The 19,246-nt window shown below is 42.0% G+C and overlaps 1 protein-coding gene across 4 annotated transcripts in view; it reads right to left on the bottom strand.

Moving 5' to 3' along the window:
* Positions 1-19,246, bottom strand: part of SON (SON DNA and RNA binding protein) — a 154,911-nt gene that overhangs the window by 56,382 nt on the left and 79,283 nt on the right. For all 4 annotated transcript variants that reach the window (XR_012233959.1, XM_073584612.1, XM_073584613.1 and 1 more), the window contains 3 exons: positions 5,183-18,157; positions 4,713-4,879; positions 1,054-1,197 (listed from right to left, as the gene is read on the bottom strand). Coding sequence is in view for 3 of the 4 variants with exons in the window: in XM_073584612.1 (XP_073440713.1) it covers positions 1,054-1,197; positions 4,713-4,879; positions 5,183-18,157 (13,286 nt within the window). In the remaining variant the exon portion in view is untranslated. The remainder of the gene's footprint in view (positions 1-1,053; positions 1,198-4,712; positions 4,880-5,182; positions 18,158-19,246) is intronic.

The following is a 19,246-nucleotide window of genomic DNA, read 5'->3' as shown; positions in this document are numbered from 1 at the left end:
GACCCCCGTCATGTGATCGGGGGTCAGCAATGCGTGCTGCCATCACAACCAAAGGTCTCCTGGAGACCTCTTTGGTTGTTGATGATGGATTGCTATGAGCGCCACCCTATGGTTGGTGATCATAGCAATGCTGTAATTCAGCTACATAGAGGTGATCTGTACATCACCTCTATGTAGCAGAGCCAATCAAGTAGTAGATGCTTCTAGCCTCCCATGGAGGCTATTGAAGAATGTCAAAAGCAAGAAAAAAATGTGTTTAAAAATATAAAAAAAAAGTTCAAATCACCCCCCTTTCGCCCCAATCAAAATAAAACTACCAAAAAACCCCAAAAAAATCCAACCTACACATTTGGTATCGCCGCATTCAGAATCGCCCAGTCAAAATAAGGATTAACCTGAACAGCGTAGCGCGAAAAAAAATAAAAACAGAATTACTTTTTTTGGTCGCTGCGACATTGCATTAAAATGCAATAACAGGCGATAAAAAAGACTAACTGCACACAAAAGTGGTAACATTAAAAACGTCAGCTCGGCACGCAAAAAAATACGCCCTCACCCAACCTGAGATCACAAAAAAATGGCGCAATTTTTTTTTTTTTAGCAAAATTTGGAAAAAAATTTTTTACCACTTATACAAAAAAAAAAGAACCTAGACATGTTTGTTGTCTATGAACTCGTAATGACCTGAAAATCATAATGGCAGGTCAGCTTTAGCATTTAGTGAACCTAGCAAAAAAGCCAAACAAAAAAATGTGTGGGATTGCACTTTTTTTTTGCAATTTCACCACACTTGGAATTTTTTTCCCGTTTACTGTTAACAAGACATGGTAAAACCAATGGTATCGTTGAAAAGTACAACTCGCCCCGCAAAAAATAAGCCCTCATACGGCCACATTGATGGAAAAATAAAAAAGTTATTGCTCTGTAAAGAAGAGTAGCGAAAAACAAAAGACGCAAAACCGAAAAACGCTCCGTCATTAAGGGGTTAAAGTCAAGACACTTCATTAATGCATTACTCAATAGCTAGAAATGAAATAATTGACAAGTACTTACCAGTAAACTGAAGGAAATGGGTTTATGTTCACTGACTTTAAACGGATGATTATAAAAAGGTCGGTCTTCTTCTTCTTCATCAGAATCGTGAGGTTTATTTACAATCACGTCATCTTCTTTACTCTGAGCAATTTGTTTGCATTTCTAAAAAAAAAAAAAAAAAAAAAAAAAAAATATTAACTATATGAAAATGAAAAAAAATAAATAAGTACACAATTAGGCTGGTAATACATGGTGACTTTGGAAACAAGTTATACAGCCAAAGCTTGCGAGATGTTGCTGCTACATCGCAGCACAATACAAGTGATTGCGGTTACACTGCGACCTCGAGGGTAGTGTAACCATGTCAATCATATCCAGTTGAATTTTGTGTGGCTTGCCTGTCAATGTATATGAGTCACAATGAAACCCCACTCGCTTTTATTGTGCTGTCTTGTAGCAACTACACACCTAGCAATCTTTAGCCACTTGACCTGTGTCAAGGCCAAAGTCGCAGTGTAGCCCTAGCTTTAACCCCTTCACTACCAAGGGTGGTTTGCACGTTAACTCCCGGGCCAATTTTTACAATTCTGACCACTGTCCCTTTATGAGGTAATAAATCTGGAACGCTTCCATGGATCCCGGTGATTCTGACATTGTTTTCTCGTGACATATTGTACTTCATTGTTAGTGGTAAAATTTCATTCATATAACTTGCGTTTATTTGTGAAAAAAAAAAAGGAAATTTGGAGAAAATTTTGATAATGTCACAATTTTCCAACTTTTAATTTTTATGCTCTTAAATCACAGAGATATGGCACTCAAACTTAATAAGTAACATTTCCCACATGTTTACTTTACATCAGCACAGTTTGAGAACCAAAATTTTTTTTGTTAGGAAGTTATAAGGGTTAAAATTGAACAGCAATTTCTCATTTTTACAACACCATTTTATTTTTACGGACCACATCACATTTGAAGTCACTTTGAGGGGTCTATATGATAAAAAAATACCCAAAAGTGACACCATTCTAAAAACTGCACCCCTCAAGGTGCTCAAAACCACATACAAGAAGTTTATCGACCCTTCAGGTGCTTCAGAGGAATGTTTCAAAAAAAAAAAAAAAAAAAATGAACATTTAACTTTTTTCCACAAAAAAAATTACTTCAGGTTCAATTTTTTTATTTTACCAAGGGTAACAGGAGAAATTGGACTGCAAAAGTTATTGTGCAATTTGTCCTGAGTATGCTGATACCTGATATGTGGGGGGGGGGGGGGGGGGAACCACTGTTTGGGCGCATGGCAGAGCTCGGAAGGGAAGGAGCGCCGTTTGACTTTTTCACTGCAAAATTGGCTGGAATTGAGATCGGATGCCATGTCGCATTTGAAGAGCCCCTGATGTGCCTAAACAGTGCAAACCCCCCACAAGTGACCCCATTTTGGAAACTAGACCCCCCAAGGAACTTATCTAGATATGTGGTGAGCACTTTGAACCCCCAATGGCTTCACAGAAGTTTATAACGTACAGCCTTACAATAAAAAATCATTTTTTCCACAAAAATGATCTTTAAACCCCCAATTTATACTTTCCCAAGAGTAACAGGACCCCAAAAAAGTTATTGTGCAATTTGTTCTGAGTACGCTGATACCCCATATATGGGGGGTAAACCACTATTTGGGCACATGGCAGAGCTCGGAAGGGAAGCAGCGCCATTTAACTTTTTTGGCTGGAATTGAGATCGGACGCCATGTCACATTTGGAAAGCCCCTGATGTGCCAAAACAGTGGAAATCCCCCAATTCTAACTCCAACCCTAGCCCTAATGGGAAAATGGAAATAATTTTTTTTTTATTTTATTATTTTTCCCTAACTAAGGGGGTGATAACGGGGGGTTTGATTTACTATTTATGGCGGTTTTTATTTTTGGCAGCTGTCACACACTAAAAGAAGCTTTTTATTGTAAAAATAGTTTATGCATCACCACATTTTGAGAGCTATAATTTTTCCATATTTTGAGCCACCGAGTCATGTGAGGTCTTATTTTTTGCGGGACGAGTTGACGTTTTTATTGTTATCATTTTCGGGCACGTGACATTTTTTGATAGCTTTTTATTCCGATTTTTGGGACTCAGAATGAACAAAAACCAGCGTTCCATGAATTTCTTTTGGGGGGTGTGTTTACACCGTTCCGCGTGCGGTAAAATTAATAAAGCGCTTTTATTCTTTGGGTCAGTATGGTTACAGCGATACCTCATTTGTCTTTTTTTTATGTTTTGGCGGTTTTATGCAATGAAAACAATTTTACATGAAAAAAAATTATTTTTGCATCGCTTTACTCTGCAAGCTATAACTTTTTTATTTTTCGCTGATGACGCTGTGTGTTGGCTCGTTTTTTGCGGGACAAGATGATGTTTTCAGCGGTACCATGGATAGTTATATGCGTCTTTTTGATCGTGCGTTATTGCACTTTTTGTTCGGCGGTATGATAATCATTATTTTTTGCTTTTTTTTATTTTTTAAGGGGTTTGCTAAAGGGGTTAACTAATGGGACAGTTTTATAGGGTGGGTCATTACAGACGCGCCGAAACCAAATGTGTACTTTTATTGTTTTTTTGTTTTCAAAAAATGAATTTATTAGGGATTTTTTCTTCATTATTCTTACTTTTTTTTACTTTATTATAATGTCCCATGGGGGACATCACTGTCCTGTGGCAGATCGCTGATCTGTTACATCACAGATCGCTGTGACAGATCAGCGATCTGTCACAGGCACTGCAGCAGGCTTCCTCATGCCTGCGCTCAGCGGGCAATGAGGAAGCCAGCTCCCTGCAGGCCCCCGAAGGTCCCCGTCGCCATATTGGATCCGGGGACCAGCAGGGAAGGCGACCCCCGCAGCACATCGCGCTGCTGTGGGGGTCGCAGGGAAGCACGGAGGGAGCTCCTGACACATTGTGCCCGGTGTCAGCTGTGATAATCAGCTGACAGCCGGCCGCGATCAGCTGCGCTCCCCCCCGTGAGCGCAGCTGATCGCATTAGACGTACTATTCCGTCCATGGGACTTAGGTCCCAGGTCACATGGACGGAATATTACGTCCATTGTAGGAAAGGGGTTAAGGTCATGATTTGTTGGAGATTCTCCACCAAACATGCTCAAAATATCGCCATGGGACTGGGAGTACACGAAATAAACAAAATCAAAGCCGACCATCAGAATTTTGCTGCAGATTTCCAGTTCAATTTGCCAATAATAGTCATGGTTACTTGACATTGCTTTTGAGCAGAATCCGCATCACGTCACTTGTTTTCTCACAACTATAGCCCATAACACACAGATCCTAATTAAATTTAACATGAACACCCAAGGTTTTTAGGGCTGATTAATGAAATCAGCAAGACAGGTACCAAGTGTTAACATTCCCTCAAAATTTCCATTGCCCCGTTCTCACATATTGGAAAACAAATACTCACAAATTTTTGGACATGTCCAATGCATCTCAAATATTCACCTTTTACAATAAAAAAAAGTGGCAGACGCACAAGGCATCATAATAGTTGTTATCGCAAACTAATTTAATAGCAAACAAAACGCCAAAATATATAATCTAATGATTCATGTTTTCAACCCTGTACCAAAAAAAGGGTTTTTTTTTTCCTCTTTTAGAAACTGGCTTCTACTAACCTCTGTAAGTTCCTGTATGGTTACACCATACGTCCGATGGGTAATATTTTCATCCTGGCCTGCAGTTGATGTTATAACAGGCTTTAAGCTTGGTGGTAGAGGAACACCTGCCTTAGCACACATGGCCGCTGCATTAGCTTTGGCAATTTCCAGAAGTTGAGCTTTGTCTGAAAAGGTAAAATCGGTATTGTGAAACAATCATCATCTTTTTCTAAGATAAAACATAGGAGACATAAAATCAGAGTCTACCAATAACGATCACCAGATTTCTAGAAGGGGTTTCAAATTAGATCTATAATTTCTTTAGCACTGGACAGATATAGTCCCCAGAGCACACTAAAAATTGTCAATTGGTGGAGATCCAAGGTCACAGACTACCAATATTTATCTGAACATATAAGGGAAGATTTCTATCCCTTCAAGCTTGGCAGTAATTTAGAACATAGAACTAGATATCAAAGAATATTTACCAAGATCCGTGAGACGTTTAGGGGATCGGGCGGAGTCCATAGACATATCTCTAGATCTTGATCGCTTTCGACGAATGGGAGACCTACTAAAACTCTTCCTTCTAATAGGCGATCTCGAGCGTCTCCTCCTAACTGGAGATTTGCATACACTTGTCCTTCTGCCAGGAGACCTCGACTTTTTCCGTCTTGGAGGTGTACGACTTTTCCGCCTTTGTTTAGCACTGTAGTAATCTTTAGAAGAATCTTTAGAGCTTGACCTTTTTCTTCTCTTTTCAACAGTTTTCTTGTCCTTCGATGAGGACCGTGACCGTGTTTTCCTCTTACGTGAAATATCACTCTGTGAGGGACTCGGAGAACGATCAGACTTTGACTGTTTGCCTGTCGGTGATTTTGATGCAGATTTAGACCTCTTTTTTCTGGGGGAGGAAACGGAACGGGAGCGTTTCCTCTGAGAAGTGGACAAAGATCTTCTCCTGCGGGAGGCAGATGTAGAACGAGATCGTCTTTTTCTTGGTACAGATGGAGAACGGGAGTGCCGATTGTGAGATATAGACAATGATGGGGATCTCTTTCTGCGAAACTCCGGTGATGGCGATCGTCTCCTACGAGAAATTGTGGGTGAATTAGAGCGTCTTCTGCGAGTGGTAAAAGGCGAAGGAGAACGCCTCCTGCGAGGTGCAGATGGTGAACGAGAACGCTTTCTGCGAGAGGAAGAGGGAGATCGTCTCCTACGAGTGACAATAGGTGAAGGAGAGCGTCTCCTGCGAGTGACAATAGGAGAAGGAGAGCGTCTCCTGCGAGTTACAATAGGAGAAGGAGAGCGTCTCCTGCGAGTGACAGAGGGTGAACGTCTCCTGCGAGTGGTAGGTGGAGAAGGGGAGCGTCTTCTACGAGATGCAGTCAGTGAAGGGGAGCGTCTCCTGCGTGAAGCGGAAACTGAACGTCTCCGGCGCGTCACAGAAGGCGAAGGGGAGCTTTTTTTGCGAGTAGCAGGAGATGAAGGGGAGCGTCTTCTGCGGGACAATGATTTAGATCTTCTCCTACTGGGGACTGATGGTGAACGAGACCGTCTACGAATCTCGGAGGGCGATCGAGAGTGCCTCCTATGACACTTGCGACCAACAGAAGTTGACTTTGAATGCTTTCTAGGAGACAATGATACAGAACGAGACCGCCTTCTACTGCTGACAGAAGCTGACCTTGAAGATCTCTTCCGCCCCACATGTGTGGATTCCTTCCTTTTTACTACAGGAGATTGTCTATTGCTTTCAGTAGAAGCTGAGCGTGATTTGCTTCTCCTTGATTTCACAAGAGACTTAGAATATGACTTCTTGGTTACGGATTTAGAGCGAGAACGTTTATTTTTTGGGACAGACTTAGATCTAGATTTTTTTCTGTCTCGGGATCTTGATCGTGAATGTTCTGGTCTGCTTTTCACTTCTGAGATGGGATCTGTATTCCTAGACACAGGTTGAGACTGTGTACAGTCAGTATCTGTCAGGGATTTAATCGGTGAACTCTGCTGTGTAGTTTCCAAAGCAATGTCATCTTGCATCAAAGGCAAAACTCTTGATGTTTCAGATTCAGAGGTGTTCACTAACTTGGAAGTGCACTGTGCCTCATAAGTGTCAGGAACATTTAATAGAGAAGTTTGTTCAGTTTTGTCTTCACCCCTGAAAGTTAGATTTTCTGTACTGTCTGAACCTAAGTCTAGCTGAACAACTGGTTGCTCATTTTCTACAGATTGCTGAACAGATTGGTTTTCATCAGTTGAAGACAATGTAGAACCCGGATAATCTTGGGTACAATGAATAACTGGAGAAGGAGCTGAATGTTCTTGTAGAGTTTCTGAAGGAGACATGTGCTCTGTCAGAGGAGATTCAGAAGAAACTTCCTTTACAAAATGTGGTTGTGGATTAACGGCTTCATTGCAAGGCTCACATTTTTCTGGTACTTCATGTATATCTAAGCAAGCACTGTTACTTAAGCTTTCCTCAGACTCCACTAAAGGCAGATCTAAAGCTTTATGTTCAGGATGGATATTCGGTTGTGGATCAATGGCGTCATTGCAAGGCTCACATTCTTCTGGTACTTCATGTATATCTAAGCATGCACTGTTACTTGAGCTTTCCTCAGATTCCACGAAAGGCAGATCTAAAACTTTGTTAGGTTCAGGATGGATATTTAGTTGTGGATCAATGGCTGCATTGCAAGGCTCACATTCTTCTGGTATTTCATGTATATCCAAGCATGCACTGTTACTTGAGCTTTCCTCAGATTCCACTAAAGGCAGATCTAAAGCTTTGTTAGGTTCAGGATGGATATGCGGTTGTGGATCAATGGCTTCATTGCAAGGCTCATATTCTTCTGGTACTTCATGTATATCTAAGCATGCACTGCTACTTAAGCATTCCTCAGATTCCACTAAAGGCAGTTCTAAAGCTTTGTTAGGTTCAGGATGGATATTTGGTTGTGGATCAACGGCTTTATTGCAAGGCTCACATTCTTCTGGTACTTCATGTATATCTAAGCATGCACTGTTACTTGAGCTTTCCTCAGATTCCACTAAAGGCAGATCTAAAGCTTTGTTAGGTTCAGGATGGATATGCGGTTGTGGATCAACTGCTTCATTGCAAGGTTCACATTCTTCTGGTACTTCATGTATATCTAAGCATTCACTGTTACTTAAGCTTTCCTCAGTTTCCACTAAAGGCAGATCTAAAGTTTTGTTAGGTTCAGGATGGATAGTGGTTGAGTCATGGACCAGTAGTTCTTCAGTATGTTGTGGCTGTTGATTGTGCAAGTCAATGGGCTGATCAGAATCGTAGGGCAATAGCTCAGGTGGTGCATGAAAAACTGAAGAACCTTGTTCAGTAGAATAATCTGAAATACTGAGAAAAGAGTTTGCAGGTTGCTCAGAATCATAAGGTAGAAGTTCTGGTGGTGGTTGCGAATTAAATGGAACTGGCTCAGATGAAGGTCCAGAACAAGTATCTGTAGGTTGATCAGAATCATAAGGCAATAGGTCAGGTGGAGTAATTGTAAAATGGTTATTAGTTTTAATACATTCCCCATTATCCTCAGGTTTATGCTTTATACATTCGACAGATGAGTCCGTGGCTTGGGTAGAAGTCAAACAATGTAGTTTATCTTGGTTTATACATGTCAAATCTAGAGGAAATGATGAATTTTCAGTAGGTAATGTGTTGTCAAAATATTTGTCAGGAGATATTTCTTGTAATTGGATAACATCAGTGCTAGGAGACTCATCAGTTTTAATGGTTTGATCAAGGCTTTGGTTGATTTTGACAGAATATTCAGAGGATATGCTGTGTTTAAAATCAGAATAATGCTCTGAAACAATAATATTGGTGGAATCAGAAAGTTCTTTTGAAGGAGATGAGCAATAGCTTTGTGTTTTATGAGGCAAGACTGCATCTGGGCTGGGAGAAGCTCTGTCTGAGAGTTTATCGACTTCAGTAACAATTAATTTGTCATGAAAATCACTTTCTTCAGAGTGAAAAGGCTCAGTGATAGTTTCATGTTCATCTTGGTCTGGTAAAGATATGATAGTACAAGATGGATCTCCACTATGCAAATTTACTATGGTATCTGACAAGACAGGAACATGTAAATTATCGTCTTTGTTTGTGTCCTCAGCAGAAGGGTGCTCATATTTTGGTATTCGGGCTTGATCATCATTAAGAGATTGATTATTTGTGCGTCGTATAGATGGACTTTGAACGTTTTCCTGAGGTTGAACTGTTATATTATACAGCTTCTCTTGTTCAGAACTGAAGTGTTTAGGTAGTTGGGGATCTTCATTAACGTAACACAGTTCTTTCGACTGAAATTTTTCAGCGGCGACATGATCACTCAGAAGCTCCTCATTGGTGGTAACACATGAAGAATCAAGATTTGCACTATAAGGTGAATTGCATAAATTAAGAGGCTTGTGGTCGATGATGGAAAAAGATTCCTCTTGGTGAATTGTGTGAGGACTACAAGGCTGTTTAGTCGAGAGCTGGGCAGGGCTTGTAGGGTGTTCCAAATGAGGTCCTATAGAAGTTTCTTCTGGCTGATTTTCGGCAGATGAATATTCTTCTGAAGTGGTCTCCTTGGGACTAAAACAGCCTTCTAATGAATAAGCGGTAATGAGATTAGTGCAAGGAACCTCTTGCAGAGATATACTTGTATTTAATTTACTGGACTGCGTATAATCAGAGTCCACCATCTCTTGTTTCTTAGGTACCACTAATGTATCTGATGAGTATTCATGCAGTTGAGAAAAATCTTTATTGCCTTTTGAATCGTCAGCACTGGACGAATCCGTATTTATCTCTGGCTCATTCCAATTAGTTTGTGGGCATGTCACAATTTGAGATAAAGTTTGGCCAGAGGTAGAACACAGATCAGGTTTTACAGTAGGGCTGCCAGCAATTTCAGTTAAGACAGGACTCCTGGAAGGTTGACAAACCTGTGGATTTTCTGTGTCATGGTAGGGTTCATCTAGCTGTTCATGATCAGGGCTAGCATATGGCTCAACTAGCTGTGGAAATTCCGGACTAGCATAAGGTTCGACAAGCTGAGGGTGTTCTGGGCTGATACACATTTTCACTGAAAGGGAGCGCTCTGGGCTGGTGTAGGGTTCCACCAATGCAGGATGTACTGGGCTAATATAGGGTTCCACTAACTGAGGGTGATCAGGGCTAGAAAATGGTTCAACAAGCGGAGCTTGTTCTGGACTAGCAGCGTGTTCAGGTGGGAAAGGGAGGCCTACTTCCTGAGAAGGGTTTGAATTACAAGCTTCAATTTCCTTGAGGTTAGAAATACTGTGAGAATTAATTTCCAGTGTGGATTCATTCTGTATTAAGTTGTCAGGGCTTGCAACTTTGAGTACAGTATAGGGTTCCTCTCTCAGTGTATGATCAGAAGTATTATACAATTTAATCTGTAAATTGTCAGTCATTGAGTTTGTTAGATCAAGTGGAACCTGGCCACTATCCTCATAGGGTTCAACAGATGATTCATGCTTAGGGCTAGATTGGGATTCAATTGGTTGTGTTTGGCTAGGGCAAGATTGGGATTCAGCAGATGTTGTTTGGATAGGGCTAGATTGAGGTTCAACAAAAATGTTACTATGGCTGTCATGGGGATCACACGGCAGGAAATCGGAGCCCTTTTCTTTTGTAGCATTTGGCCCCACAGATATGGAATGGGCGGTGTAATCAGAACTCTCACAGGGAGCAAAAGGGACATCAGATTCCCTACACGTTTCACTACTTAACTGACATTCAGAGTCCATGGCAGGCTCTAGCTGTGGAAGGTTAATTAGTAAATCTGTTACTGGCTCCTGATTTAAATGTAGGTCATTCTTGTCCCCCAAGCTGGTTTTATCATTCAATTCACTAGACTGAGATTTCTCAATACAATCGAGTGGCAATTGCTGCTCAGAGGATAAAGTCTCTTCAGTTTTTAAGTTCTGCGAAGTATTCATGTTGGACTCAAGTGCATTGGATTCTGTTTGATGTTCAGAAGATGCAACAGGCTTTCCAAAATGTAAATCCTCAACTGACTGTTCAGGAGACAAAGTCATATAGGTCTCTGTAGAAACAAAGTCAGACATTTGCTTTTGAGCTTCTGTCGCCACATCTGGCATATGTACTGTAGCAGCAACATCAGGTACAGGCATCTGTGCAGCAGCTGTAACATCAGGTAATGGAATTCCAGCTGCAACATCAGGCACAATTGTTGAGCTTGCAACTGGCACCAAAGCTTCAGCAGCTACATCAGGCATATTATGCTCTTCAGAAATCAAGTCTTGTTCAGGTGGTACTTGAGCTTCAGCTACCATGTCAAACCCAGGCACCTGTGCTTCAGCAGCCAAATCGGATCCAGGGACTTGGGCTTCAGTAGCAAGATCAGAACCAGGAACTTGTGCTTCAGGTGCAAGATCTGAGCCTGGAACTTGAGCTTCTGGCGCCAAATCAGCCCTTTGCATGTGTGCACCAGCAGTAAGATCAGGCACTGTCCATTGTGCTGTTGCTGCCAAGTCTGGCACAGCCCACTGAGCTCCAGCACTCATATTAGTCATGGCCCACTGAGACCCTGCAGTGAGATCAGGCACAGCCCATTGTGCTCCAGCAGTCAAGTCTGGCACTGCCCATTGTGCTCCAGTGGCTACATCGGGGACACCCCATGGTGTGCCAGCAGCAAGATCAGGAATAGACCACTGAGCTCCAACATTCATATCATGCATGGGCCAGTGTGAACCAGCTGTTAGCTCAGACATCGGCCATTGGGCACCAGCTCCTAAGTCTCCCATAGACCACTGGGTTCCTGCAGCAATATCAGGTACAGACCATGCTCCAGACATATCATGCATGTGCCATTGGTTTGTAGTTGTCAGGTCCGGAACAGACAACTGTGTTTCAGCAGCTAAGCTGGACACAGAAAGTGGTTCTGCAGGTGGTACACTAGGCATATGACTGTGACTTCCTGCAGACATACTGGGTAGAGGCACCTCATCCAAATTAGGTATAGACATTTGTCCAACAGTACTCATATTAGACATAGAAGCCTGTGCTCTAGAAGAAAAAAGTGGTAACTGTGTTCTCCTTGCTATATTAAGTAAAGGTAATGGTTCCTTGGGCAGCTTTCCAGTTGATCCTTGTGACTTGGCTTGGGATAACTGTTTCTGAATAAGAGATTTTAACCCAATGCTGTGCTTAAAACCTGCCGGTTTTGACAAGGCACTTTTTTTCTGTAACAGTGGCGGTGGTGAGGTTGACTTGCGCTTACTTACAGGAGACTTTTCTTTCTGCTTGTTTTGTGATCTTGATCGCCTCCTACGAAGCGGTGATAACGATTTTCTTTTCTTAGTTGATAGAGAAGAAGAAAGCCTAGATGTTGACCTAGAGCGACGTCTGGAGGTTGAAAGAGAACGTGAACGCCGCCATCTTCCACGAGATCTGGAACGCTGCCACCGCGAACGTGATCTTGAAGAACTTCGTAGAGCTGGAGATCTTGAGAAAGAACGCCTCCTATTTCTTGAACGGGAAAGTCTTCTTGGTGTCACTGATCTTGAACTGGAATGAGAGCGTTTTCTACGTAATGAAGACTTTGAGTGTTTCCAAGGGGCAGACATTGAACGCGAGCGACTTCTTGATGACAATGATTTAGAATGTGATTTTCTCCTGCGGTTTGGAGTCTTGGAACGAGATCGCTTTGTAGAACTTGTTTTGGAGTGTAAATTTCTCTTTGATTCTGATCTACTACGTGACCTGCCTTTCCTTTCAGGTGACTTGGACAACTTTTTTCGTGTTTTTGACTTCGAACGTGAGCTCCTCTGCTTTGCTACAGATTTAGAACCCTCAGTCCTCTCAGATGATTTTGATCTGGAACGTTTTCTTTTTCCTGATAATTTTGAAGTGGATCGTTTCTTTTTGCCCTTGGACTTTGACTGTGAACGCCGTTTTCGTCCTCTTGACCTGGAACGTTTTTTTCTGTCCGACTTAGAGTGTGAACTTTTCTTTCTTGATGTTGACTGGGACCGCTTTTTCCGTGATGAAGATTTAGAACTTGAACGTCGTCTTCGGGAAATAGACTTTGATCGGGAACGAGAGGCATGTCCTCTATCTTCAGAAGGTGTTCGACTATCTTTAGCTACAGATCTTGATCGGTACTGCCGCTGCTTAATGTGAGGAAATGTGTGCTTTGCACTAGAACCAGAATCATCAGCAGCTTGGAGGTCATCAGCCTGCAAAAGGTCCTTCTCAGAAAGATGCTTGGACTGATGGTCTGATTGGGAGGGCTCAGTAGATTTATCACGTGAGGAGGATTCAACAATGGAACCAGACTTAGATTTCACACCAATATTTGCCGTATGTTGAGTACTTGATAGCTCCAAAGATGCCTTTGAACTGGACTTTGAAGTATCTGATGTAGATGCAGTGGCGCTACGGAGAATACCCGAAGAGGTGTTAACTTTAGAAATCTCTACATCCAGTGAGTCTTCAGATGTGCTACATAGTTGAGAGATACCGAGAGTCTTAAAGGTTTTGCTAAATTTGAACTGAACAGGCACAGAACTAACAGATAGCTTCCCTGTCTCATGCAAAAAGGGCTTAGGGGACAACTTTGGATCTTCCAAGGACTTAATATTTCTGAAACCACTATAAGCAGGTTTGGCATTTGAACTTTGATCCAGTGTTTCTAATTCAGTTTGCTTATCTTCTGTTGATGACTGGAATGGACCTTCTTTAACACTATTTTCATGGCTGTTGTGCTCATCAATAACTGCATTTAGATTTATTACATCATCTGCATGCTTCGTGGAGCATTCACGATCAGGGTGCTTACTGAAAACAGAGTCTGTCTGTTGGATTAAGTCACCAGAAGAATGTGCTTGAACAGACTTTGTAATGGAAATACTTTCCTGAGTCCCCAGTTTTGCTTCCTCATTATTAAATTGATGACTATTAGACCATTTTTCATCATGCAGAACAGAGGAACTCTGCTCTCTTAACTTAGTACTTATTTCTTCTAATTGACAGATTATTTCATCACTCTTTTGGATACTGTTAGAACTCTCAAATTGATTAGCATCGCCATGCAAGATCTTGTCGGCATTAAGTTTAGAGCAGCCGTCATTCATACTGTTTAAAGGTTTATAAACATCTTTACAATCAGATTCTGTGCTATTAGTGTTTGAAATTACTTCATGCTTTTGGTCTTCCAATTTTTGTTTTGTGGAATCAATCAAAGGCATTACACTATTAGTAGCTGGTTCTTTAGACTTTGTAATCTCAGGAAAATCTACACTAGGTGAAACTGAACTATCACGAAGAACAATTTTAGAGGTAGACTTTTCTTCCTCAGCGGCGGACATCTTTTCCCTTTTCAATAAGCTGTGAACATTTAGCTCATCTTCGAGCAGCTGAGAAGACTTCACAAGCTTCATCCCAAAAGGTGAGGATACTGGCAAGTTTTTAGATTCTTCAACTTGAAACGCAATACTAAGATCATCACTAATGGATACATTGGATAAAGTCTGCTTTTCTTCTACAGCGTTTTTAACAGGGTGTGATAATTTCTCATCACCCGTTTCCTTCAAATTATAATCATTTAATACAAGTTCCTTATCTGTAAAACAGCTGGGTGCATTGTCCTTTTCGGTTTCATTGGGTGTACACACGTCATTTCTGGAATTTGGTTTTGGATAGTCGGAAAAACTATGTTCAGCAGTATGGCTGCTTTTAATTTGTTCTAACTCCGTTCTTTGAGAATCCGCTTTGGACTGACTAGCTTCCATAATTTCCTCTTCTGATTTACTTCTCTTTTTTGAATTAGAGTCATCACCTATGAATTGCATTTCAAGCCTTTCTTTCAAGCAACTTTGTTTTATTACATCTTCATCCAAGGTTGAGGACTTTAAATTGGAAGTGCTTTTCTGGTGGGAAAAATCATCATTTAATATACTTGATGAAGAATCCTCAATGCGTTTGCAAATTTTGGGGGAAATACTACTGCTTAGACTAGCAAGTACGGGAACATTTTGGCTTTCATCTGAAATTAAACTATTGAGCTTGATACTTTCATCCTTGAATGACAAATCCAATTCAATATTACAAGTAACTGGAGAAAAACATGATTTTGCTTCAGAAGTGATATGGTCACTTGTTGAACTGGTTTTCGAAGAATCCACCCGCTTTTCTACATACAATTCCGGTATGTCTTCCTTATCGGTGAGGCTAGGATGGTCAGAAACAGTAGGTTTTTGAGACCGGCATTTCATCACTGGTGCATCAGAGCTGGTATTTTGCATATATTTGATGGATTCGGAATCTTGCTGTATCTCTATACAATTTGGCAAAGGTTCAGTACTTGACAATTTTGTGTTTGGAGAGGTGGTAGTTTTGCATGCAGACTCTGAACCTTTATAAGCAAATTCAGATTTTCCTTCCTCGTTCGGTTTAGTGTGACACAAAGAATCAGTTAAGGGAACAACCATGGATCTCTCATCACACAATTCAGCTTTCTTATATTCAGGTGATTCTACGGTACAAGAGCTTGCCAACAGAGATAGTCCAAATGATTTACACACAGTTCCATCTTCTGTACCAATGCCTAAAGTATCTTGTTCTGGCTGTTCATCGGTCCTCAGCTCTACAACCTTTGCATGATCTGTTGCTTCCTCAACCTCAAAGGTTTTATAGTTTTCACCTATAATTTCAATTTCTGCAGGCTGTTCTATGCAATCAATGTGTGTGGGTGTTGAAGAGGGCTCAATATCCATGTCGCATTCTGTAGAAATGTCTTCATCAAATGCAGTATTAGAAGAAATACTCTGTTCCACTGGACACAACTCCATGTCTATACTATTATCATTGCATGGCATAAGTATAGCTACAGTTGAACTGGTTTTTGACTCATATGAACTGTCTACTGATTCAGTCACTGAAGTCACATCAGGCAATTTCATTTCACCGTGGTATTCTACTGTAGATTCATTTGTACCAAGTAATTCCACAGCTGATTCAGAGATGGGAAGCGTTTTTTCATCTACTGACATGCTTCCAGGTATCTTTTCTTCAGCAGAAGATTTGTACTGCAATGTTAGTTCACTTTCCACAGATTTTGACTTCAAAATTACAGACCCAGACTGGACATTACCAGCTACTGACAACAATGTGGATTTGTCTCCCCTTGAAACTGAAGTAGACCTCGACTTTCTTTTGCTTGCTGAATGAGATGGTGACTTTTGTCTCTGTACACCTGAACCAGACATAGATCTAGGCCTCCTGGTGTTTGAGCCTGTTCTTGATCGGCGTCTTCTGGAGGCAGATCTCGACCTGCGCCTTCTGGAGACCGATCTTGATCTGCGTCTTCTGGAGGCGGACCTTGACCTGCGCCTTCTGAATGCTGAGGTAGACCTCGACCTGCGCCTCCTGGAAGCCGAGGGAGACCGCAACCTGCGCCTCCTGGAAACCGAAGGAGACCGCGACCTGCGCCTCCTGGAAACCGAAGGAGACCGCGACCTGCGCCTCCTGGAAACCGAGGGAGACCGCGACCTGCGCCTCCTGGAAACCGAGGGAGACCGCGACCTTCGCCTCCTGGAAACCGAGGGAGACCGCGACCTGCGCCTCCTGGAAACCGAGGGAGACCGCGACCTGCGCCTCCTGGAAACCGAGGGGGATCTCGACCTGCGCCTCATGGAAACAGAGCGGGACCTCGACCTGCGCCTCCTGGAAACAGAGGGGGACCTCGACCTGCGCCTCCTGGAAACAGAGGGGGACCTCGACCTGCGCCTCCTGGAAACAGAGGGGGACCTCGACCTGCGCCTCCTGGAAACAGAGGGGGACCTCGACCTGCGCCTCCTGGAAACAGAGGGGGACCTCGACCTGCGCCTCCTGGAAACAGAGGGGGACCTCGACCTGCGCCTCCTGGAAACAGAGGGAGACTTTGACTTACGTCTTCTGGAGGTAGACCTTGAACTGCGTCTTCTGGAAGCAGAGCTAGATCTCTGTCTTTTAGATGCCACATCAGATCTCGAACTGCGTTTTTGTACAGGTGAACGAGACCTAGACCTATGCCTCCTAACAGGGGAGGCTGTTTTTGACTTTTGCCTCCTAACTGGAGAGGCAGACTTTGATTTCCGCTTCTTAGAAGGCGAGCTAGACTTTGATGGAGTCCTTCTAACAGATTTAGATTTTTGTTTACTTGCCGATCTTGAACGCAGTTTATGTTTACGGCTAGTCGATCTTGATTTTCTTCTATTTGCTGACCGTGATCTTGATCTTATTCTTTTAGCACCAGACCTTGTCCTTGAATTACGTCTTTTTTCAGATGACCTTGACCTACGTCTCCTTCCAAGGGACCTTGTTCTAGACCTTCTTCTCCTTTCAATTGACACAGACCTTTGCCTGTTTCTTATAGACTTTGACCACCAACTCCTTATTGGCGATTTAGAATATCGCACAGGAGTGCTAGAACGTGATCGTCTTCGCCTAATGGGAGTTTTGGATCTTGATCTCCGTCTCTGGCCAGCTGAGCTGGACCGGGACCTGTGCCTTCGCACAAGAGAACTTGAACGTGATCTTTGTCTAGTAAGAGACTTTAAGCTAGCTTGTTTCTTTGGCACCTTTGTAGAGGACTTAGATCTTGATCGAATTTCTCTTGCTAAGGATTTCGACCTTGATCGTGATTTTGCTATTGATTTTGATAGACTAGCGCTAATTGATTCTGTCTGTGACGGTAATGGTAACGTTGATTTATTGTCAGATTGTTTAAGGTGATCTTTATTTCCTTCAGAATTTAATCTACTTTCCCCCAATTCAACACTTTTTCCTTCTGAACGTACTGATTCTGGTTTCGGCAAAGATATTTCTTTTTGGAGGGCTTCAGTTGTTTCACGGTTTGTATGCAGTTTTTCATGCTGTTCATCAGTACATTTCACATTTTCATTATTTTGTTGACATGTAACATCCAGGTCTTTTGAAGGTTCTGCAATTTCTACTTCACAGATAGGAAGAATATTTGAAGAAACTGAAAACTGCATTTCATTTGGACACTTAGGACCAAAAAACCCAGAATCAGTATCTAACTGGGGTCCAGTGGCTTGTCCTTTAACAGAATCCACGTTTTCTTGAACTCCCTGTGAAGGCAGAGCATCTACATTCTCCACAGTTTTGGATGACAAAATATTAATTCTGTCTTGCTCTCCTGGAGGTGAAATTACTGGTTTCCAAGAAGACTTTATTTCTGAACTTGCATTCTCTTGGTCTTGGTCTTCAACACTTGAAGTAGATTTGGATCTCTTCTCATTTCTCTCTTTTTTCTTTTTCTTTTTTTTCTTTTTGCTTTTGTGTTTTTTGTGCTTTTTTGACTTTTTCTTTGACGAATCTTTTTTTACTTCATCATCCGAACTTAAGTCTGTAGTTTTTAAGTCTTTTGACTCGCTGTTCTTTTCAGGTGCTGGAAAAAAAAAATTGAAATATTAAGAAAACCAACTATTTAAAGACCATCACTTTTAGGGCTCAAGCTAACTTGCGAGAGACTCACACGATTCTCGTGCAAGTCTCTCACATGAAAACCTGGCACTGCCTCCGGCACTCGGACCAGAGCGTGCGCCTACATGTATTTCTATGCAGCCAAACGCTCCAGTCCCAGTGCCAGCGGGAGTGCCAGGTTTTCATGCGAGAGACACTCATACGAGAATCGTGCGAGTCTCTCGCAAGTGAGTATGAGCCCTTAGTGTCTTTCTAAAATTAAGATAGAGGTTTTTCTTATTAAACATTGACAACTCCCCTACACTTTACAAAAGTTTCATCTAGGAGCAATGTTAGGTTGTAAATGCTCCCCCCAACCCGAGTAGAGCCAAGCCACTATACAAGATAACAGCTGGACCAGAGCTGCAATTATTATGTAAATTACCCACTAGGACAGCTACCATGCTCCAGAGTTTCTCTCTTTGGGATTGTTGGGGTTCCAACCATTCTGGAATGCTATAAGTTTTCAAAACGCAAGCGGTAATAGTTAGCTGTGTCTGACATCACTGCAGCCTTCCTAGGCATGAGCAGTGCGCCAATGAAGCTGGCGAGTGTTCACTTGGTTTATTGTGCAGTGTCAGGGAGATAGGCAAACAGTCGACAGTGATGCCGCTTTGGCAAATCATGTCACTTTTGCCCAAAGGGGTGTGATTAGTCTGGTTAAAGCAGCGCTTCCAAGACTAGCAACTCACTAATAAGCATATAGCAAAGAACATATTTAAAAAGTCAATAAGCCACGTAATGGGGCATGTTAGGAAGAATACAAAAGGAATCAATAAATACATGGTGGCGGTTTGGGGGGCCTGGGGAAGCATACAATTTTCCTTTACATATCAGAAAAAGCCCTTCTGAGATACCAAGACATCTAAATAAAGATCTAAAGACAGAAAAGAAAAAAAAAAAAAAAAAAAAATATTATAGGGATTTTTGTGTACTCACCTTAAAATCCTTTTCTCCGAGCCATTCATTGGGGGACACAGACAGTGGGTGTTATGCTGCTTGCCACTAGGAGGAC

The sequence above is a fragment of the Dendrobates tinctorius genome, unplaced genomic scaffold, assembly GCF_039654945.1.
Source record: "Dendrobates tinctorius isolate UK_male_01 unplaced genomic scaffold, ASM3965494v1 ptg000084l, whole genome shotgun sequence".
Classification (NCBI taxonomy): domain Eukaryota; kingdom Metazoa; phylum Chordata; class Amphibia; order Anura; family Dendrobatidae; genus Dendrobates; species Dendrobates tinctorius.
Note: the sequence above shows the minus strand (reverse complement) of the source record. Positions and strands in the feature narration are given on the sequence as shown.